This window comes from Gadus morhua, chromosome 2 (assembly GCF_902167405.1).
Source record: "Gadus morhua chromosome 2, gadMor3.0, whole genome shotgun sequence".
Taxonomy (NCBI): Eukaryota; Metazoa; Chordata; class Actinopteri; order Gadiformes; family Gadidae; genus Gadus; species Gadus morhua.
The window spans coordinates 23,824,930-23,848,351 of NC_044049.1; the positions used below are offsets into that span (position 1 = coordinate 23,824,930).

General features: G+C 43.8%; 3 protein-coding genes across 3 annotated transcripts in view; 1 reads left to right on the plus strand and 2 right to left on the minus strand.

Annotated features, from left to right (window-relative positions):
- Positions 1–19,512, plus strand: part of gas7a (growth arrest-specific 7a) — a 28,795-nt gene extending 9,283 nt beyond the window's left edge. The window contains exons 2-10 of the mRNA XM_030338844.1: positions 941–1,030; positions 9,111–9,226; positions 9,608–9,682; positions 10,597–10,675; positions 11,074–11,205; positions 12,235–12,358; positions 13,328–13,407; positions 13,598–13,696; positions 17,217–19,512. Coding sequence (XP_030194704.1) covers positions 941–1,030; positions 9,111–9,226; positions 9,608–9,682; positions 10,597–10,675; positions 11,074–11,205; positions 12,235–12,358; positions 13,328–13,407; positions 13,598–13,696; positions 17,217–17,330 — 909 coding nt within the window. The 3' untranslated portion in view covers positions 17,331–19,512. The remainder of the gene's footprint in view (positions 1–940; positions 1,031–9,110; positions 9,227–9,607; positions 9,683–10,596; positions 10,676–11,073; positions 11,206–12,234; positions 12,359–13,327; positions 13,408–13,597; positions 13,697–17,216) is intronic.
- LOC115529775 (C-type lectin domain family 10 member A) lies at positions 1,878–6,816 on the minus strand. The gene is made up of 7 exons (XM_030338832.1): positions 6,637–6,816; positions 5,858–6,064; positions 5,652–5,762; positions 4,764–5,549; positions 4,117–4,253; positions 3,492–3,601; positions 1,878–2,302 (listed from the first exon to the last, which is right to left on the minus strand). The coding sequence occupies exons 2-7, from the start codon at positions 5,943–5,945 to the stop codon at positions 2,164–2,166; spliced, it is 1,371 nt and encodes a 456-aa protein (XP_030194692.1). The 5' UTR covers positions 5,946–6,064; positions 6,637–6,816; the 3' UTR covers positions 1,878–2,163.
- Positions 19,513–20,181: 669 nt separating the features above from the next.
- rcvrna (recoverin a) lies at positions 20,182–22,672 on the minus strand. Its single transcript, XM_030338870.1, has 3 exons — positions 22,050–22,672; positions 21,599–21,710; positions 20,182–21,452 (listed from the first exon to the last, which is right to left on the minus strand). Exons 1-3 carry the CDS (start codon positions 22,428–22,430, stop codon positions 21,334–21,336), a joined length of 612 nt encoding a protein of 203 aa, XP_030194730.1. The 5' UTR covers positions 22,431–22,672; the 3' UTR covers positions 20,182–21,333.
- Between the last annotated feature and the right edge of the window lie 750 nt (positions 22,673–23,422).

The window sequence follows — 23,422 nt, forward strand, 5'->3', positions numbered from 1 at the left end:
ACGAACACCGCTCTCTCTCTCTCTCTCTCTCTCTCTCTCTCTCTCTCTCTCTCTCTCTCTCTCATCCTTTCTCTATCTTTTTATCAATTTTAATAAATATATTTCTCCATCTCTCTCTGTGTCTCAAAATCAGTTCAAAGGCCTTTACTGGCATGGGAAATTAACATTGACATGACATGAGCAAACAAAAGTAAAATATTGTAAATAGTCAGAAAATACAATTGGGAACAATTAATCTTTCTCAAAAACATTCAGTTTCTCTTGCCCCAAGACACTAACGCTGTCACACTCACGGTCACCTTGTATCTCTGCCCTTATCTCTGTCTCTCCCTATCTTTCTTTCCCTGTCAATCTCTCTCTCCTCAACATCTGGAATAACCACCTTGACACCTTAAGAGTTAACAAAAAACAAAAAGCCATCAAATTCATCAAACTAGGAACCAAATGATCACATTTTAAATGTGTCAAACCCTTTACAGTCATGCTTTTGTTTCCACATTCCTAACAATTCCGAAAACGAAAATTGTCTGCATTGTTCAACTCTGCTCTAAATTCAAGTTGTGCTATTTTAGTGTTGTTGAAGTGTCACCGTTGGCGAGGTGCGTGCAGCTGTACGAGGCTCCGTCTGGCCAGCGGTTTCCTCTGATGTCCGCGTACTTGCATGAGCTGAGAAAGAGGGTTCACCTCCACTTTAAGTCTTACACGTTGTGGATGTGTTGCCATGTTTCAGTTCAAGCTGAGAAAGGAGGTTCACCTCCGATATATTTCTTACACGTTGTGGATGTGTTTCCAGGTTTCAATTCGAGCTGAAAAAGGGGGTTCACCTTCACTTAACACTCACACGTTGTGGATGTTTTTCAAGGTTCGATTCGAGCTGAGAAATTGGTTTCACAAATCCACATTAATTGTTCCACGTCGTGGATCTGTCGCCATGCTCCAGGTCAACTGTGTGACGTTCCCGCTGCCGGGGGAGGGGCCCGAGCAGCAGCTGCTGAAGCCCAACGACTGGAGCTACTGCGACTACTTCTGGGTGAGTGCTTCAACTATTACGTCGGGGAATTGTCTTTAATGTCAACATTGGGTTGAATTGGATTGTGTTGTGTTGTGGATTTGTGTTGCAGTAATTGCAATGTGCTTGTTTTTTAATGGGTATGATTGTAGTGAGTTCATCTTTTTAGAAAAGCCTTTGGCTAATGTGCTATTTATTTTTATTTATTTTTTTTTGTTGCATTTTTCTCTTTTCTTTTAACGTGCATTGTAGCACTTTGATATCATTGAATTGATATAAAGTGCGTTATAAATAAAACGTATTATTATTATTATTATTTTTATTATTATTATTATTATTATTATTAGTGGTTTGAGTGATTGGCTTCCATCTTAGAGGTGCCTGACATTTGATACCTCTACGAAATATGCTTGATTTTATTAGTGTATGGATTTTTAAATCAATAGTTAAAAAAGAAGCACATGAGGGATCGAACTAGCCTTGCAACCAGACAAATCTGAAAGCTCATGTTTATATATTCTGGCATATGCATTTGCATTTGCAACATTTCTTTGAAATTTTAGTTGTTAATGGACAACACAGGACATAAAAAAAAATGACATTCACATTTAAAACAAACCTCTCAAGAAATGTCCAGAAATCTGATAAAATAAAATGAACTTGCCTTTGATGACTTTAGTCTGCCCCTAGAGGTCGGAAGACACTATGTGACAATAGGGAACTGTCTGTAGACAAATTTTGTAAATCTAATAGCAGCAGGTCCTGTTGAGAGTCACGCTTCTGCAAAAGACATCCATTGTTTGCTGGGAGTCTACAAGGAGGTTTGGAGCAGATGGAAAAGGCTGAATAAACGACACCAACCCAAAAATGCTTTTAGTGACTTATATGTAATTGCAGTTTCACAAATAGTATATGAGGAGACATTTGTTGATTTGAGTGAATAACGATACTTAATTTGAGACAAAAACAAAAATTGTGTATTGATTATAATAAGAAAACATGGCATAACAGACATTTATAGTAACACATGTATTTCTACTTATATTTGAGTACCAATGAACGCTGTTGAAAGAAGTGTGACAAAGCATAAAGCTCTAAGGTGTTTAAGGCGTAGGTGTAGTCTGACCCAATTCCATGTGAACGGTGCTGTCACGTTACTTTTTGCACACCCACTTCGCCTTTATACTACACGCCTCGTCATTCCAACTGCCATGCGTCGACGAACTCGACCAGAATTCCACACAGTCTTGATCTATCGCCAAATGCTGGTTAGGCTGGCCTTTAGCCCAAAACCTGAAGCCATAGAAAGAAACAGGAAGAGATCTCCACAATAAGAGCCCTGATATCACAACAACACACACAGCAGAACCAAACCCTAACATGGCTGCCACAATGGTTTGCTCTCTTTGAAACAGAGCCGTTATAGACAGAGATCTATGGCGCTACCGTTGACTGTAATTCAACAGGGAAAAGAGTTCAACGCTTGATTGAGTACCAGGGGGACAGTGTTAGACAGTGTCTAATGCATGGGGCTGAATGGAGGTAAATGCTTTAAATTTAGCTGCAAATAAGCCATTATTGCGATACATAATGGATGGATGTGATGTGACCTCCTTTTAAGAGTGGTTGTGCAAGCAGTGAGGCTACACGACGTGTCAAGCAGCTGGCAGCAGTGGTAACTAAGCGTCATTTGAATAAAGCATGCCTATAATATGTATCTAAGATACATGTGTCTCACTTTAAAAGCTATGGATTAACAGGACAGCCACGCTGAAAGAGGAAGACAGTAGAGGCACAGTTGAATCTGATTTCCCTACTCTAAACTGCGCTGTGCTCATTACGCACCTGGTTTTGTCATGCGGCGTAACTACGTGTTAGGTTAAACACATGCTATTACAAGACTGACATATGCATAATATATGTTCTGATTGTATGTTGTACGTCCTTGCACATAAAAAAAAGTACTTAACATTTTGTAGCATCTCATACTAGCTATGTTTGTTATAATGCTATACGGGGAATGGGTTAACCTAGTGATTGTTAGTGCTTGGCACTTGGTTCTGTGAACCCCTGGTCTGTCGTCGTCGTCCCCCCGCCCCGCTCTGAAGTCCGGTCGAGGGGCACAAAATAAACATTTGCACCCAGGCATATCACCATGATGTTACGCCACTGCCCAGAACAAACACTAAAAGAGTCAAACCGTTATTTAAAGACGGAGTCAGGGGGTTTGGTCCCCCTTGAAATAACATAAATATACAGAATGGGTTTACCTAGCAATTATTAGTGCTTGCCACTTGGTTCCATGAACATTCCTATTGTACCGACATACACGTTTTAGCGGCTTTTCTGACAAATGTGCATATTGTAAGTGTTTTTTTGAAAAAAGCGGCTGCTAAATGTCCGAAATGTAAGCGTAAATGTAATACATGTTTCAAAGCCATCTCCGACACCCCTGTGGTGTGTCTGAGGTGGGGCCCCTTACGATGTAGTCATCCTGGTCCCGTCCACCCACATCCACTGGCCCTCTTTGCCATTGTCGGTCAGGCCGATCCAGACCTCTCCTCCGAGCTCCACAATGCTGTTCAGGAAACTCTGCGGAGGTTCGGGACACGAGGCGCAAAACACAGGGAGGTTGTGGTCAGAACGGCTTTGAGAATGGAAAGACAGATGTGTGTATGTAATGTATACTGTCTCACATGCGCATACACGCACACACACACACACACACACACACACACACACACACACACACACACACACACACACACACACACACACACACACACACACACTCACACACACACGTATGTTAACACACACATACACAAGCAAATCATTACAGTTATTCCTAATGAGCAATGATTTTTTTTTTAGATAGACAGGACACTCTTTCAGGTCATTGTTCAACTACCTTTGTGGAATTAATATATATATATATATATATATATATATATATATATATATATATATATATATATATATATATATATAATATTCATTATCAAACATCAGAAACACAAAACACCAAATTTGCCTTATGGGTACTAAACAGTGAACTGATCCAATACCACAACATGGATCAACACAGGTGAATGCTTAATGCGCACCATTTCCGCTGAGTCCGTGACCATGATTAGGTTGGCCCCTTGCTGAACACAGTATAACCGGCTGTCTTCCCAGGTCTTCTCTATGGTGGAGGCGTAGTAGCAGCTCTGCTCGTGCGTCTGCCAGCCGTAGGGACACCCTGGTTATGAGAACACATTACATCACGTTTACATCCATCCATTCACCGGAAACATCCTGCAAACACATCGACAGAGGACCACACCCAAAACAGTGGTGCCCTTGTTTGGCGTTATGAGCATTGTAAAGCGATGGAAGTTTGACGTTCCTCTAGCAAACAAACGCCAGGGTCGTTTCGGCAAACTTGTGACTAACAAAGCTATGTCGTAAATGTATTTAGTTTGTCCTTTGTCCGCTCTTAGAAAGAGATTGTCCATCAATGTCGATTAGTGAAGATTTGACCAGTTGGATCACATGTGATTGCAATGCACCAGACATACTCACAGGTATTCAGATCCCCTCTATTAATGAGCAGAGCTCAGACTTCTTGCTCAAGACAGTCTAGACTCCAGGTGGACCTTAGGGATCCAAACCCAGAACCATAGGGCAGGTAGTCCTTAACGCTCTCACCCCTAGACTACCCTGATCCCTTAGGATGCCGAAGCACTTCCTTTCCGAATCCCATCCTCACCGGCAGCTGGGCTCCCCCCCTGGGCCAGCAGCAGGTCTCTCTCGGCGGTCAGGTTCTGGTTCTGAGCCACCAGCAGGTCCCTGGCAGTGGTCAGGTTGGCTGTGGCGGCCTGCAGCTCGTCCCGTTCCCTCGTCACCGCCGTGTAGCCGTCCTGGATCTGCCTGGTGGTCGCCTCCAGCACCAGGAGGCTGGTGTTCAGCTGGTCCCTCTGCTCCAGCACCACGTCGTGGCTGCTCCTCATCTTCTCCTTCTCCTGGGCCGAGATGTCCTGGCTGAACCGGAGGTTCTTGACCATGGTGAGCAGCGCGGTGAAGTTGTACCTCAGCTGCTCCGAGACGTGCTTCAGCAGGGCGTTCTGGTCCTGCAGCTCGTCGCGCCGTCTCTCCAGCTCGCCGGTCGTCCGCTGCATCTCGGTCACCTTCTGAGACTGGCTCTCGTAGCTCTTCTTCAAGAAGTCGTTGGCTTTGGTCAAATCTGCGTTGCTGCTCTGCAGTTGGCTCTCGCTGGCCTTCAGTTGGTCTCTCTCCTTGGTGAGGGCGGACGTGTCGGCCTGTTGCTTACTCTGACCGGCTCTCAAGGTTTCTGCCTCTCTTTGCAGGATGTCGTTGTTGGTCTGCAGCTGCTTCTTCTGGCTGGTGAGGTAGTTACACTCCTCCTGCAGCTGGGCCTGGCTGGCCGTCAGCCCTTTCTTCTGCAGGGCGGCGTCGCTGACAGCCTGCTGGAGTTTCATCTGCACGGTTGATAGGGTCTTTTGCTTCAGCTCGTCGTCCTTTGCGATGTTGCGGCCTGCCGATGTCAAACAGAAGAAGGAATGAAGGTGCCAGAATTAGGTCAAACGTCCGTCGGCTGATACGAATGTGAAACGGGGGAACATGTCATTGTACTCACTGTGGACCGCCTGGCCGATGATGGCAAGCAGAAGCAGAACACACAGAACCGCGAGGCAAGCCGCCGCCACCCTCACAGGCCGCTGCCGTACCCCAGAAAACGCTTTGGACACTGAATAACCGTAAAGCCAAAAAAGGGGGATACGTTAGAAAGTTGCTTTTGGGTGAAAAAGTTGTGAAAAAACTAAAGTGAATTGTGTAACCTACTTCTCTCTTCCATGAGAGGTGCGTAGCCATTGGAACTGTCCTCGATCTCCATGCTGGACACTGTGTGGTCGCTTTTGCTGGCGCGCATCTTTGGTTTAAAACGTCTGAACCACAACACTCTGGTTCTGCCCAGTGGTTTCTGGATTATGCCCAACACTATGTCGAACACTAGATCGGTTGTTTTTGTGCCACTTTGCTTTCACCTACCTATATAAAAAAATAAATAGAAAATCTTACATATAAAAGCAAGCTGGTTCTATTCTGGAGCAATCCCTTGTGACTTTTCTCCATGATAGATCTCAAACTGGATGTGTATCATACTATTAATATTGATATATATATATATGGAATGTGTTGCATGAGAGAAAGATAAAAGAACAGTCAGAGAGCGAGGAAACTGCTTTTATGACGTTATATTCACTGCAGTGTGGGCAAAGAAATATGAAGAAGTTGAGATGATAAGCATCCTGAAAAGCTGACGATGCGTTTCCCAATTTCAAAATAGGTTCCTGCTTGCGGTGCAAAACCGCAGTTCAATAAATAAAGTACATCCATTTTTTTTCCAGCAAATTGAGTTCAAACAGAAATGAAAGTTTTCACAAAGGGCATGATACCACAAAATGTCAGCTTAGTTAATCAACCCATGAATTTATATTTGCTCAAAAATCGTCAAGTGCTGAACCGCTTATTCTTAATAAAGTTGTGTTTAGCTTTATGCTCACTACAGGCATGATTTTAAGCTATAATTTTTATCATGAGACAAAACAAAATAAACATACCCGTCCTGATGTTCTGTGGTGTGCTGAGTTCCGGAGGACATGCAGTAAATCCTGTGTTCTGACTGAGAAGTTTTCACATTGGGTTCCCCTCCTTTGATAATCACGCAAAAACGTTGTGACAATCTATTATTACAAAACCTCCTGTCTTATTCGTCTTCGAGAGTTACACTTCCTGAAAGTAAAGTGAAGAGGCCAACATTCAGGAAGCCGATTGATTTTGCTGGGTCGACATGTTCTCAATATGCTGTCTTGGTGACCATCTCTTTGCTGATGAGGCTTGTAATGCTCTTTGGTGTGTTGCTGCTATATTTTGGCTATACTTTAGTATAGTATAGGTTTTATTTATGTTTTAATTGGCTGGATTAATATTGTGCAACAACAAAGTCTGGATTTCAGCAAATGTATTTATTTATTTATTTATTTATAATCTTATCTTATCTTCTATGCTTGTAGGGTTAGCTTGTAGGGTATTTCTATTTCTATTTCTATTGTATGAAGCACCTGGAACAACAGTGGAACAACAATATCCCCCCGGGGATCAATAAAGTATTTCTGATTCTGATTCTGATCACAGTAAACTGTAAACAAATGTCTGTGAAGGTTTCAAATCAACCTGGGTTAGCTGGCCAGTATAGCAAATACATATATACATATATACATGTATATATATAATCTATAAAATACCTATCTGAAAGCTTCATCCACTTCCTCAGTAGGAAATCCCCCGAAACAGAAAACAAAAACAGGCTCTATACCATCTCCCCACAGAAGTTTGGCTGTAACCAAGCCACACTGAATAGGGGCTGATCTGAGATTTAGGGAAAAGGGGAATTTTCCCAAGTCTGGTGGGTATAACAGCTAGTTGAATGACAGCCTCAGTTAAATTGAAATATTGACAGCGACACAAACATAGAAAATGAGTACATCGCAATAATTCCGTGTGCACAGCTGCAATCTCAGGTGGCCACATTTACAAAGCGTGACCAACGATGCAGTGATTAATTAAACATGCTCAGGGGGTAGAGGGTCCGCCTAGTGTGTCGAGGAGGTGTCCCCGAGCAAGACACCTAACCCTGACTGCTCCTGACTAGCTGGCGGTCGCCTTGCATGGCTGACACCGCCTTCGGTGTGTGAATGTTTGCATGAACCGTCGCTTTGGATAAAAGCGTCTGCCAAATGCCCTAAATGTGAATGGTGCAGCTGACCATTTTGTGGTTTTGTCTTTATATGCAAATTATGACAACAAATTACATTACAACAAAAAGACTAAATACTTCCGTATTTTAGCACGACAAAACCTTTCCCTGAAACGTTATGGCGTGGTACTGGGTGGTCCTTTCTGACCTCCCTGTGTGATTTAACACTCCAGCAACCCACACTCTCCTCCTCCATACACAAACACACAGACACACCGACACACAGACATACACTCAGACACACACACACTCATACACTCAATCACATATGCACAGACACATACACACACTCACATTCTCACACACACACACACACACACACACACACACACACACACACACACACACACACACACACACACACACACACACACACACACACACACACACATATGCATCGTTTTATCAACCCACACATGCTCAAAGGGCACACTAGGCCATAATATCCAAATCCATCTGCCCACACATCACAGCATAACCCATTATTTTATTTGAATGGCTACAAGCACCACACAGTGGCTCTATTGGTAGGTTTGGACGTCACAGTCTCCATTAGTACGTTTGAACCACACAGTGTCTCTTTTAGTCGGCTTTTAACCTCACAGTCTCTCTATTAGTATGTTTGAACCACATAGTCTCCCTATTGGTAGGTTTGAACCTCACAATCTCTCTCTTGGTAGGTTTGAACCTCACAGTATCTCTCTTGGAAGGTTTGAAGCTCACAGTCTCTAGTAGGCTATGTTTGAACCTCACAGTCTCTATTGGTAGATTTGAACCTCACAGTCTCTCTATTGGTTGCTTTGAACCTCACAGTCTCTCTATTGGTAGGTTTGAACCTCACAGTCTCTCTATTGGTAGGTTTGAACCTCACAGTCTCCCTATTGGTAGGTTTGAACCTCACAGTCTCTCTATTGGTAGCTTTGAACCTCGCAGTCTCTCTATTGGTAGCTTTGTACCTCACAGTCTCTCTCTTGGTAGGTTTGAACCACACAATCTCTCTCTTGGTAGGTTTGAGCCTCACAGTCTCTCTCTCGGTAGGTTTGAGCCTCACAGTCTCTCTATTGGTAGGTTTGAACCACACAATCTCTCTCTTGGTAGGTTTGAGCCTCACAGTCTCTCTATTGGTAGGTTTGAACATAACAGTCTCTCTTTTGGTCAGTTTGAACCACACCGTGAGGTCAGTGTTAACCGGTGTTAACCTTGCAGTGTCGCTATTGGACGATTGTTGTTGTATTTACTATCAATTGTGAAGCAAATGCTTTTAATCCCCCCCCCCAGGCCGACAAGAAGGACCCCCAGGGTGGCGCGTGCATGCCGGGCTTCGAGATCCTGCTGCAGAAGCAGCTGAAGGGCAAGCAGATGCAGAAGGAGATGTCCGAGTTCGTCCACGAAAGGTACGGCAGCACGGCGACCCCCCTGGCCTTAAAAAGAGACGTGTTTCCTGCTCTCGCTTTGCTAACAGTGATTGGTTGCTCTTATTAACCACAGGCCTCTCATCTTCCATCTCTTCATCCCCTCATTATTCTCGTTGTCTTCCTCCTCCTTCTTCTTCTCCGCCTTCTCCTCCCCCTCTGCCTCCTCATTCTCCTCCCCCACCTCCTCTTCCTCCTCCTTCTCCTTCTTATCCTCCTCCTCGTCCTCCACCTTCTCCTCCTCATCTTCTGCCTCCTCCTCCTCATCTGTTTCCTCCTCCTCATCTTCCTCCTCCTCCACCTCTCCTCCCTATTTCTATCTTTCCTCCTCCTCCTCCTCCTCCTCCTCCTCCTTTTCCTCAGGATAAAGATCGAAGAGGAGTATGCCAAGAACCTCTCCAAACTCTCCCTGAGTCCTCTGGCTGCCCAGGAGGAAGGGTGAGTGGTCGTACGCCCACGGGATAGGACATCCTGAGCAGTGGTGGACTCACCCATCATCAATCGACGTGATGGATGGAGTAAACAGAGAAGCATGAGCCATTACCCAGCTTATGAACCACAAGGATGGCTTTTGAATAACCGTTGAAAACGATCGATCGTTCTCACACTTCCAAATGGAAAACTTTCTTTTTTGGAGCCCTACTGTTAACTCCCACCTTGTCCACCGTGTATGAGCTGTCGTTCTCATAAGATACAATGAGTTCTTTATTGGTTTATCAATCGGATCAGTCTGGACCTCTAGTCGTAGTTGATGATGTAAAACGAAGGCCGCTGCTGGAAAAACAGTAAAGGCGCCTCCAAAAGCGATGAGCGATAACGTCGTTTGTAGAGCCATAAGTGCAGTTATTACAAAAAATTATTCAATAACAACTATTAAACAAGAGTACGAACTAGCCTGCACTTTCTTAAGCTGATTAGGCTGAAGGAGGAGGTCTGTCAGACAAGTTCTCCCACCAACTGAAATCGATGTGGGGGGGCTAGAGGGCCAGACTGATCCGTCTAGTGCAACAGGATGTGAGGTCACGTGGTCACTGGTAGGATGGTCTCCAGGCTAAACAAATAGGAGGTCCAATGAGGTGATATCAAACCAACCGAACCGCTCTCGCTTGGCTGTTGGATAATATAAGAGAGTACTCCTTCATGCACGTGTTGCATCGCAGCCTGCAGGCATAAATCCCCTGACACGTTAGTGTGTCTCCATTGGTCCGACTCTCAATCAATGGTCAGTCGTCTCACTTTGGAGATTTTTCAGAAACAAATTTGATGCTGTAGACTGTGTCTCTATCACAAAGCCGATAGCAGAATATGACCGAGTGTGATGGATCCCGTTCTGTATTCAATGGTCCATACAGAACCGTGGGTGAAGCCTGGATCCAGCTGAAGAAGAGTCTCCACGACGAAGCCGAGGTGCACCTGAAGTTCTCCAACAAGGTAAAAACTTGCCACTCACCTGTTCATCCTCCACCTGAAGTCAGATCACCTAATCAGATCACTCTTATCTTGTACTGGAAAAAGCAAAAGCATGTTTGTAGAAGCCAAACTATTTGTTAATCGGTGAACAAACACAACAAACTTGTGTGTCATTGTGAAGTGCCGATAAACAGACCCATCGTTCCTATTGTCTTTAAGCTCCTACGGTGGCTAAAAGGTGACATATTATACCAACAGGTGTGAGTGTGCTTAGCCATTAATTTACAAGCCGTTTTTTCTGAACATCTAGTTGGTCATGCGTGATGTCAGAGGAGGCAGATTTTTCGAAACGGATAGCTTTGATAGCTTTGGTAGCTTCGCCTTGATAGCATGGGGATGTGAGACGACTGTTCCTCCAGCTCCACAGCGAGGTGGAGAAGCCCATGCTGACCTTCAGGAGCGACCACTTCAAGAAGGACCTGAAGAAGTACGACCACCACATCGCCGATCTGAGGAAGCAGCTGGCCAGCCGCTACGCCGGGGTGGAGAAGGTCACTACAAAGAACTCCCTCTAGCCATACATCCATCCAACGATACATCCACCCATCTTAGATGGCTCACTACTCACACATCGCAAACATCTCACACCTAAACAACCGATGCCCAGCCCTTCTGCAGTGCATTGGGTATAGCCTACTAACATTAACTAGACTGACGTAGACGTTGCTCTTTACTTATTTGTTGTCAACCCGAAAACGTGGCTCTCCCGTATAGCAACCATACATCAACTGGCTAGCTCAGGATAGCTGGTAGTAGGTTCTTGTACACAGCAATGGCCCTACTGCCCCTAGAGGTCAGATGTTATTATCCCACTCTACAGCACCATCTGTCAATCACAGGAGGTCAAAATAAACAAACCATATTCTTCAATTTAATATGTTGGTACAGCTATTTCATTGTACAGCTGTAGTGTGGTTGTAGCTTGGTATAGCTGTAGAGTGGTAATCAAGAGGCAATCAAAAACGTGGCTCTCCCGCATAGCAACCATACATCAACCGACGAGCTGGCTGTCGCCTTGCATGGTTGACCCCGCCGTCGGTGTGTGAATGTGTGCGTGAATGGTGAATGTGAGGCAATATTGTAAAGCGCTTTGAGTGGCCAATGGTTAGAAAAGCGCTATATAAATGCAGTCCATTTAATCCTGAGGTATCGTGGGTGGGTTAAGGAAAGCTCTCACTGATAGAGGGGGGTGCAACCTCGCCTGGTGACGAAGACGCAGTGCTTCTGAGAAAAGCTCAGTGGTAAATTATGTGGTATACCAGGGGATACCTTCAACGGTGACCCATTTTACACCAATCTGCTCTGTATTATTTAGTTTACATGTGTCTGCATGTACTTTTAAGTGGGCTTTTATCTGCGTCTGTGTTTGTGTGTGCGGATGTGTGTCTGTGTGTGTGTGTGCATGCATGTGGGTGGGTGTGTGTGTGTGTGTGTGTGTGTGTGTGTGTGTGTGTGTGTGTGTGTGTGTGTGTGTGTGTGTGTGTGTGTGTGTCTGTGTGTGTGTGTGTGTGTGTATGCAGGCCCGTAAGGCCCTGGCTGACAGGCAGAAGGACCTGGAGGTGAAGACCCAGCAGCTGGAGGTCAAGCTGAGCAACAAGACAGAGGAGGACATCAAGAAGGCCCGAAGGAAGTCAACACAGGCTGGTCAGAGTCACACACACACGCACAAACATACACACAAACACACACACACACACACACACACACACACACACACACACACACACACACACACACACACACACACACACACACACACACACACACACACACACACACACACATCAAGAAGGCCCGCAGGAAGTCAACACAGGCTGGTCAGAGTCACACAAACACACACACACACACACCCACACACACACACACATCAAGAAGGCCCGCAGGAAGTCAACACAAGCTGGTCAGAGTCACACACACACACAAACTTCCCCGACACAACCACACACACACACACACACACACACACACACACACACACACACACACACACACACACACACACACACACACACACACACACACACACACACACACACACACACATACACACACAATCAAGAAGACCCACCGGAAGTCCAAATGAGCTGGTCAGACGCACAGACACAAGAAGATCTACACCATACGTTGTGGACAAGTCAAAATTTTTTAACATGACGGCTCTCTCTCCCTTTGATTGCCTCTGGATCAAGTGACTTTAAACACTTCTATTTAACAACATTAATTATATTCATCAAGTTGTGATTGTGAAGACAGTCGTACAAACCTCCTCAACTTCTATCATGAAGAACCTGAAAACATAGAAGGAAACACAAAGCAGGCCTTCCGTTGCACAGATGTGTATCACAGTTTAGGGGAGGTCATTATTCAAGGAGAGAACATATAACCTATATTGAAGGAGAGAACACATAAGCTATATTCAAGGAGATAACACGTAAGGAGAGGTCCACATAAGCTATGTTCCACGAGAGGGACCCATATATTCAAAAAGAGAACATAAGCTGTATTCAAGGAAGCAGTTGTTTGTGACTTTAAACTAGGTCAAAGTGAGTCACTCGCCGATCATGAATGTTGGATACTTGAGGTATATTTAGTATTGGCTTCTTCCCATTGCAGGCGATGACCTGATGCGCAGCCTGGATCTTTACAACCAGACCCAGTCCAAGTGGTTTGAGGAGATGGTCACCACTAGTATGGTGAGACTCTAATAATAATCAATTATGTACAATTAAATTACCTGTGTGTGAGCATGTGTTTTGCACACAACCTGAGCGTTTGTATGTGCATGTGTGTGCGTGTGAGCCTTTGCGTGTGTGCGTTTACTTGTATGTGTGCATGTTTGCATGTGTGTGTTTGTGTGTGTGTGTGTGGTGTGTGCGTCTTTAGGAGCTGGAGAAGCTGGAGGTTGACCGCATCGAGTGGATCCAACAGCACCTACGTCAGTACACGACGTTACGCCACGAGACAGACATGTTCAACCAAAGCGTGAGTCCTTTACACACACACACACACACACACACACACACACACACACACACACACACACACACACACACACACACACACACACACACACACACACACACAGATAAACACTGACCCAGATTTACGAGCACCTGCCTGCAGGCGTTTACTAGAACTGCTAGATAATAGCGGTAGCCCCCTGTTCCAAGCTACACTTGCGCTATAGTATATACCGTTCTAAAGCCACGCTACAGTTGTGTTTGCTACAGATGGTCAACACTAGAGCTGTACCACTCTACAGCTACACCAAGCTACAACCACACTACAGCTGTACAATGAAACAGCTGTACCAAGCTGCGACCACGCTAAAGCTATGTCTTGCTACACCTGTACCAGACTACAGCGGCACCATACCACAGCTGTGTCTTGCTACCGCCACACTATAGTTGTAGCAGCAACACATGATCCCATGCTATTGCCCAAAACAACTTGGGAGGCTTCAACAAAACTCAAAGAGCATCATTCAAAGGTTTTATATTCTGACCCAAATGCAGACATGGGGGCAAATGTAGAAAGTTAAAATATAACGCCCTCCAAGTAAGGGGGCGGGTCCACTCTGTGCAACTGTGTGATGCGAACTAGCGTAGCTTGGCGGGCTCGGTGCTATGAGTGGGATGCGTTTTTTTGAGTATTAATAATAATATTCTTCTAAACTGAGGAAGATGTACGTGCTTGCCAGCCTTTTTTATTTGTAGAATGCATCAGTTATTATGTTCATGTATCATTGATAACTCCATTGAAATCCCTATTGAACAGGATTGACTGGGTCCAGGTTACTTAATGTTATGAGGTAGTCGCCATGTTAAACACATTACACATGGCAACTAGCCCTGTAACATTTTAAGACTTTAAGAAGAGCAAACAGGAATGAAAAACATTCGTAAAAATGAAGTGGCATTAACTAAGAGTATAAACTATCAGGCAGCTTGCAACATAAAGTTAATCAGAACCCAGTGAGAGAAAAACTACACTCTACAATCAGACGAGAGTCAAAGTCCCAAATGCACGCCCAGGTGAACACTGTTGTGTTATCGTTTTTACAGCGGAACAAAGAGGATACTGAAGTAAAAAATAAAGTAGGCCTACAATAAAACTAGAGCAAACACAGTTCAAACTGTGACAGAACGCCTTATCCATTGAATTAAATGTCAAAATAAAAGGCTATCATGTATGAAAATCTATTCATATAATCTAGTTGGGCTTTCAAAATGCAAGCAAAATGCAAGCTCATCAGAATAATGGCTATTTTAGCCTTGATGAATCTCTAGTATGGGATCAATTTTCAGTTAGATTCAATCTCCTTTACGCTCTGCTTTAATTTAAACCGTGCTGTGCTTTCACTCCCGAAGCCCTAGGAAAGAATAGCACCAAGCATCAGGAAATAGAATAAAGTGCTTTCAGACACGATATGCATTTGTATACTGTATGAAGTCATCCTTACACAACAGTGCCCCCTAATGGCAAGTGTTTGGTGTGGCATGTTCTTCTGGTCGATTGTTCGGTCAGAAACGGGACAAGATCCAAGATAATAAAAAAACGTTTTTTTGCACTAAAACATTTTCAAAAAGTGACCTGATTTCGGTCTTAACTCAGCTTGAACATGCTGTCTAACCAGGGCACGCACCAACAGTCACACACGGCGGACACAAGGTAACAATTCTCAACAGAATTATGCATTTACTAATCTGAGAGAAGTTCTCAACCACTGATAAGGTGAGTGCTGCATGCAGCGCTCAACTATTGTTCTTCATAAGTTTTATTCTTTCTGTCTTTCTTTAATATTCTCTACAAACTTCGGGACCTATCTCCTTCCTCAATTTTTCACCTAGAGACTCCATTCAAATTTAAAAATATTAAAGAATAGTTTGGAATTGCGCGTTTCTTTTCAGATATCTGAAATATTGAGTATTGATTAATTGTTGAGTTATTCTACTTTGAAAATATTATCTTATTTTAACGATGGTAGTCAAAGGGAGGACGGCAGTCCTCTGGTACTTCAACAAATCTACACACTTGCATCTTCAATAATATCTAAACGGAATTTCAATATCATTTAAACTTTATTTAGAATCACAGTTTAAGTTTCATACCGGCTTCGTTTTCAGTTGGTCTCATTGATTTAAGTTGACACTGGATCGTGATGACGTCAACAGTGTTGCCAGATTGGGCGGTCTTTCCCACTCTATTGAGCTACTATTAATCACGCACCGGCTCACTATTCTCTGAAAACACACACGCACACGCACACGCACACGCACACGCACAAACACACACACACACACACACACACACACACACACACACACACACACACACACACACACACACACACACACACACACACACACACACACACACACACACACACTTATTCAGCAGTCACTTTATTTATTTCCAACCATTTACTTTTTCTTAAATGTTGTGCATGTTTACAATGTTTACTCCATTTAGACTTTTGAACTTTTGTTCAAATCCCTTCAATTGATTTAAGCCATTTGACGTTTCTTTATGTCTTAATCGATGTGGCTTTATTACAAAATATTTTCAACCTCACTTTGTACTACAGCCAGGGCCGGTTCTAGGCAGTAAGATTAACGTGGGCAGATAGAAATAATAGGTGGGCAGAGAAACCTGTGATGCTCGTGAGGCACTGCTTTTTGGCCCTTTTACTGCAATATAAGCTCTTAGACACATCACTGCTGTATGGGGGGTTTACCATGATAGCACTGCTACCCGCAGCTTTCCACATCAGTGTTACATCCATCTGCCACCTTCTGTGAAAAGCTACATATTTAATTTTCTCAGTCTTGGAAAAGAATATAGATAAAACATACAGAATAAATTGCACAACAACTTCAAAAAGACACCTCAGAACTTGATGAAATGTCACGCTATCTCTGAATTGAAAATCCAATTCTGCTGGCATAAATACTGGTATCAAGGAATTTTCCAGACAAAAGTAGTCAAATTGCACGGCGAAAAAAATCGAATTTATGTAAAAAATAAACTGTGGGTGGGTAACTTGGAGGCAGGCTCCCTGCCCACCCAATTAGAAGCACTCGGTAGTGGTATATTCTATAGTATTAATTAATTGGCAGAGTTTTATTTGACATTTTCTTGGACAGCGAACAAACCGGTCCGTCCGACAGGGGGTCTGGACTTCCTCCTGAAAAAAAACCCAAAAATTTTTTTTGTCCAATTTTGATTGGGCGGGCAGGGCCCACATTTGCCCCTGGCTGCCGCCGGCCCTGACTACAGCGCTCGGCGCATTTTCTGCAGTAAATACATTTTCTAGTTTAGTGAACAGTCTTATTTAGGTTCAATGTTTAATATCAATAATGACCCGAGGTTCGGACATCGGTGACCTCATAGCTGGCTACAGGCATGCCTGATACAGTGTATTCCCCCCCTTATAATCCTGTGATCAAAGTAATAGAGTGAGGTAGACGGAGAGGTCATTGTGTTTCTCTCCTGTCGACAGACGATAGAGAACGTGGACCAGCTGCTGCGGGCGGTGGACCCAGCAAAGGACCGCGACCTGTGGGTCAAAGAGCACAAGACAGGGGACGTCCGCCCCATCGACCTGGATATATAGCTGTCACCCCCGGCAACAGGCGTTACACCCTGCAAGTCATCCCCGCTGTTCACAGACATTACACATGGAAACAGTCGGTTCCCCCCGGCAACCGTCGTTACACAGGACAACAGTCGCTTCACGGGACAGTCACCACACCTGCGGACCTTCATCACACACTGCGGTTTGTGTAACCCTGGCAACAGTCGTTTACAATGACCAACTGTGGTAAAACCTAGCAACAGTCGTTTACCATGGCGACAATCTTTAAACATTGTAAGAACCGTCTAAAATCACAACCCTATATACCTGGTCGTTAGTCGTCTAACATGGCAACACTCCTTTTGACAACAGTCGTTTACCCCGGCAACAGACGTTTAAAACATTCAACAGCAACACCTCGACTGCAAGGTCACCTGTGTGACCCGGGGACAATGACCACCTGTTACTGTATTTCTACCACCGTGGAAATCTACTGGAACAACCTCTAAAATACCAGCATGTTCTATGGAGATGTAACAGTATTGTCCGCATTATCTTGTTGAATGCCCCTTTAAATGTCTTGTCTTCTGCGTGTTGTAAGTGGAAACTGTTAAGGTAAAAGAGATTGGTGTATTTTAAATAGTTTTAAGTTTAGTTTAGTGATAAGACACTTTGTGAAAACCAAACCCTCCAATTAAGACAAATCAAACAATAAATTAAGACAATGGTATTGCATTTATTTTAGATAACGAAGATAAGAAATATATTAGAACCGATATTATATATATATTTATATTTTAATATTTTACCTGTTGGTTTTTTGGTGGATAATGCATGTTTGCAATCTCTCGCTGTTATTTTAAACGGAGAATTGGGACATTTGTGGGCCGGCCATGTTTCCATTGTAACTTAGGTACAGTGAAACAGATATACAGCGATTTGGAGATATAGCATGGTGCACTGGAACAACAGCTTCACCCCAGGCTCACAAACATCCGCTAATGTATACTGTGTGATATAAGACACCTCGGGATGCACCCTTAACTAAATGTACCTTTTTGAGTGTGGATGTCCAGTGGATGGATTCGATGTGCACAAAAGATGACCCATGCTACAACAAACACCTCTTAGTGCCTGATGGGTGTCTGCCTGGAATGTCTTAGATAGTCTATCCTCTGCTGTACATTTGTACATACACAACCTACATGTATTCTACTGTCCCACCAACAGTGTCCCAGGACAGGCTAGAGTGTCCTAGGTGCTTGTAAACGGCGGCTGGTTTTAGTCTTGCTAAGTCTTGCTAGCAGCAGCCAACGGGAGGTGATGGAGCCATTTCAAACTAGAATATCTGTGTGGTGCACCTGGCCGTGGAGTCTTTGTACAGCTGCTCTGATCCACAGCTACAGCCTACCAGCTAGGTTGGGCATTTGGGTATCGAACCCATCTGAAGTGTCCCACCCCAAACCGTTAGTATTTATTATGGCTGACTGATCCATCCATTCATACCGCGCTTACTCTGTAGGAGCTAACCATGGATTTCAAACAAGATTGCATGAACTGAACTGTGTGTGTGTGTGTGTGTGTGTGTGTGTGTGTGTGTGTGTGTGTGTGTGTGTGTGTGTGTGTGTGTGTGTGTGTGTGTGTGTTGTGTGTACATACATGTTGTTTCCATGTTTGACTTTGTCGCTACCCTCTGTTGTCGTGAAAATGTTTCCAATACTGTGTTTAAGGCATGGACGTAACAACCGGTGACCCTCCTTTTGAGTTCTACTTACTTTTCGATGATCACCCAACATGATAGATCTCGCCTCGTAGTCCTGATTCATCCAATCGAATAAGTGAAATTCCTCATTTACATCACCGTGTCTTCTGTGGAAAATGTCCAGAGGTCATTTTAACCGACGATAGCTAAACGTCAAGTTGTTGTTCTTTTTGCAGTTGTTTGATGCCCCCCCCCCACCCCCCGTAAGTTCTTCAGATGGATAAAACGTTGTACAAGTGTGTGTGTATGTGTTTTGGTCAACATCCCGTTCACTGAATGTTCCTCTTCAGTGCCAGAAAGGACTGCTCAGGCAGAGTAAAGCGTTCTGCCTTTTGTGACCCGTGTTCCGTTTTGTGCATCATGTCAAACATTTTTCATATTGGTAAGCAATGTCCACATGGTGTTCTGTGCTAATCAGTGTCTGGAATAAATATCTTCCTTGAAAACAAAGAAACTAAAGTGTGAACCGTGTCGGTGATCTTTGTGATTATCCGGTTATCATGGCTACTGTGCAGTTATCTGATCAGTTGTGCTTTGTCGGTTGGCCACATGGAACAAACGAGTCTAGTACAGACAAAGAAAGAGGTGGCGAAGTACCGGTGACGAGAAAGAGTGAACTACACACAAGTGTGATGTCAGAAACACCTTTCTTTCTCACAGATCATACTGACGCTGACTCACACAAAGACTTTGACAAACATATGCAACCACAGCAGCAAGAGATGTGGCATCCTGCGACCGGAAGAGGACAACAAATCCGGGAGAGAGAGAGAGAGAGAGAGAGAGAGAGAGAGAGAGAGAGAGAGAGAGAGAGAGAGAGAGAGAGAGAGAGAGAGAGAGAGAGAGAGAGAGAGAGAGAGAGAGAGAGAGAGAGAGAGAGAGAGAGAGAGAGAGAGAGAGAGAGAGAGAGAGAGAGAGAGAGAGAGAGATGGGGGGGGGGGGGTATTTACAGTGAGAAAAGAGAGAGAGAGCGAGCAAGAGATTGAGATTCTGTGGTTACGGTATTTAAACCTCAAATTATTTCTCCTTATCGCAATGGTCTTATTTTGTAAATAACATTACCATTACGGTTCTAATTATGTCTTATTTTGTGGATATAGAAAATAGAAACACATATACATACAGAGATCCATTTTAGCAGTTGCATTTTTATTGTGAAACTTTTATATTGTATAGAATAAGACTTTGAGGACTAAATTAGGGGAAGTAATTAAATGACCGCTAAATGTCTCCACAATGAATGCGTGGATCTGTCTACCAGCAGAGATACAAGGAAAGAACATTCTACAAGAAGAATGAAACCATGTCAAAGGTTTTGGATGGAAAAAACCAAACTCTCGCACATAGTGTCACACTCCGAGTGTGACACAGCACTTTCAACCGTCAACACGACCCTTTAAGAAAACCAAGACAAACAGACAGTAAACAAGTCAACAAAAACACAACCTATCTCACCCAAACTCATCTTATCTCCAAATCCTCTAAAACCTAGTCAGGTATTAGTGAGTGAAATGCTCAGTGAGAATATCTGTCTCTAGGTGAGTAGGCCAGGGATAGGGAAATGTAGACTTTGGAATGCTCCCAGCTTATTTCTGACCAATCAGGGCTTTGGTTCAGGGAATCCATTTCTCCTGTCAATCACAGGCACGCACACAGCGTAACCATGCATCCATCACTGGTGTGTAAACACTTCTCAATGGCCCAGAAACGCACCTATAGAGCAGTGCACCTAGAGCACTGTGCCAAGTCCTTATTACGAGACACTTCAGTCAGCAAGCTACGTGTGTCTCAGATGTCCTTCAGCGTCTAATAGGATTAGTGGACTCCGAGGAATTGTTAACCAGATCTTAATCCACAGCTCTGCCTAAGACTCTCTGCTGTTACAGTAATGAGTAAATCAAAGTGTCGATCACAACACTGCTAAACTCTGCCACAACCTGGCCGAGTGCATGGGGTTGGGGGCCTGATTGGAATAAGTGGTTTGGAATAAGCTTCTGTGTAGGCGGAGGACTGCGAAAGTCCACCCAAACCATGTTCGCAGTCAGGTTAATTAAACGTCTGGAATTCGAGAAGTAGTTCCAGATTATTGATCTTAAAGTTGAACAAAACGTTGTATCTAACTTTGAAGATGGATAGGACATATTCTGCCACTGTGGGCAAAGTCTGTTAGATTAAAACCTCATGGTTTCTGGTCTGCGGAAGGAAAAAGAATCAGGGGTGGACGTGCAGATAGATGACGTTAGCATGTAGACAATGAAGAGTGAATTGATAAACCAGGGGCTACTGCCTCTTCTCCTTTAGCTTGTCTTTAATCTTCTGGGGCTCGTCGTACTGAATCAAGCGCAGTATGTCCTTGTTGTCCATCACTCCCTGGATGAATTCTCCTTCTGCGATTTTATCTGTGGGGTCAAAGATTGTCGTTGTTTCAACTGCAAAAAAAACTTCAATTGGAATTCCCCCAATCTGAAATATTTAAACAAAGCATATGATGATTTTTCCTTGATTTTAGAAGCATGTATAGACAAGTGATAACAGACTTCCATACCGTTGTCTTTTTTTCCGAAGAAGTCCCAGATTTTCTCAGACCTCTTCTCCGGTGTGTCTTCATCCTCTGGAAGGCCCTTCTGGTCTTCCTCAGGAATCATATTGAATATTGACTGAACATGAGAGATGTTTTTAGGCATAAGGTTTCAGTATAAAAAAATAAAAGTAATAAATATAGCCTAAATGAAAAATAATTGCAAAGGACAACATTTACATTTTTTATCTGTCGTCTCCTTGGCAATATATATTACAACGTTCTCATGGCCATCCTTAAGCCCAAAGCACATGGCTGTAGCTGGGCAGACAGCTTTGGTATTTGTGCATCACACTTCAATCCGTTTGCTTTGCACCGTTTAAACATTATAATTCTAGTTCTCGTTTGAGTCGTGCATCAAATATGAGACAAAAATTTGCTCTCTGAGCTACACACAAAAAAGGAATACCGGTCGTACCTTAACGATCTCCTGGATTTCATTCTTGCTGATGGTTCCGTTCCCATCCACGTCGTACAAGGCGAAGGCCCACTCTAGTTTCTGCAACGTTTTACCCCCAGAGGTGAGGTGAAGCGCTACGATATACTCTTTAAAGTCTAAGGTGCCGTCTGCGTTCGTGTCAAAACTCCTGAACACGTGCCTGGCGTAAGCACTGGGATCGGCGTTGGGAAAGAAGCTTGCGTAGATGCCTTCAAACTGCTTCCTGCTGATTTTGCCGCCGGGGCATTCCTTGAGGAAGCACTGATACCAGGTGCACAGCTCGGTCTCTGAGTACTTGGTGTTCGACTTGAGGTCCTCCAGAACTTCCTTGGAAAGCGCTCCACTCTTTGAGTTGCCCATGGCGGTTGCAGTGAAGCTGGCAAAAGGACAACCCGTTTTTGAGGTTGGTTTGTTCGGCTTGAATTTTATTTGTGGGCTCTCCGATCTAATCTTTTATCCCCTTATGGGGCCCTTGTCCTCTTTGTCGACTACTAATTTGTGTTATCTTAATATCTAAATATCAGCCGGGGGGATTGAAGTAGCACTGATGAAGAACTGCCTGAGATGGTTGAGGCTGAGGACCAGAGTGAGATAAGAGGCCCGCCTACCTAAATCCAGACATGCTGTCTTCAAGCTTAAAGGGATAACCACGTCACCGTGCTATGACACATGCATCCATATCTGCACCAGAGGTATTAATGGGGTGGAGTGCAGTGCACAACGCTGCACTGAGGCAACACAAGATGTAAATACTTCCAGGAATCGGTTTCAAAAGATTTATGTAACAATGTTTAATGCAGGACATGGCCTCTTTTAATCAAGCTCAAACTTCAATGGATTTAAATAAGGGACAGTATAAGGCAGACTGTTGTGACTGCATGTTCAAGATTAATTAGCATAAATAAGGATCATTTTTTTCTTTATAATGTGGTACTGGTGGTGCGTTGCTTCTGTCCTATATTAAAAAACGAATGTTTGGGTTCGAGATCTGAGGAAGATTACCTTGATATATAATCATTATCTGCATAATTATGACTCATGTGGCCGTAACATTACAGCTTGCACAATCAGAGATCAAACTCAACTGACTAATGTTAGGTAGCAGGTTAGTCGAGGACTACAACACTTGAACCACAACATTTGAACACCATAATGTTGGGTAGCAAGTTAGGACTACAACATTTGAACCACAACAATTGAACCCAATAACGTTAGGTAGCAAGTAAGCCAAGGACTACAACTGAAGAACCACAACATTTGAACACAATAACGTCAGGTAGCAAGTAAGCCGAGGACTACAACTGAAGAACCACAACATTGTGTTGTGCCACTTTGCCATCCTTGGGAAGTCC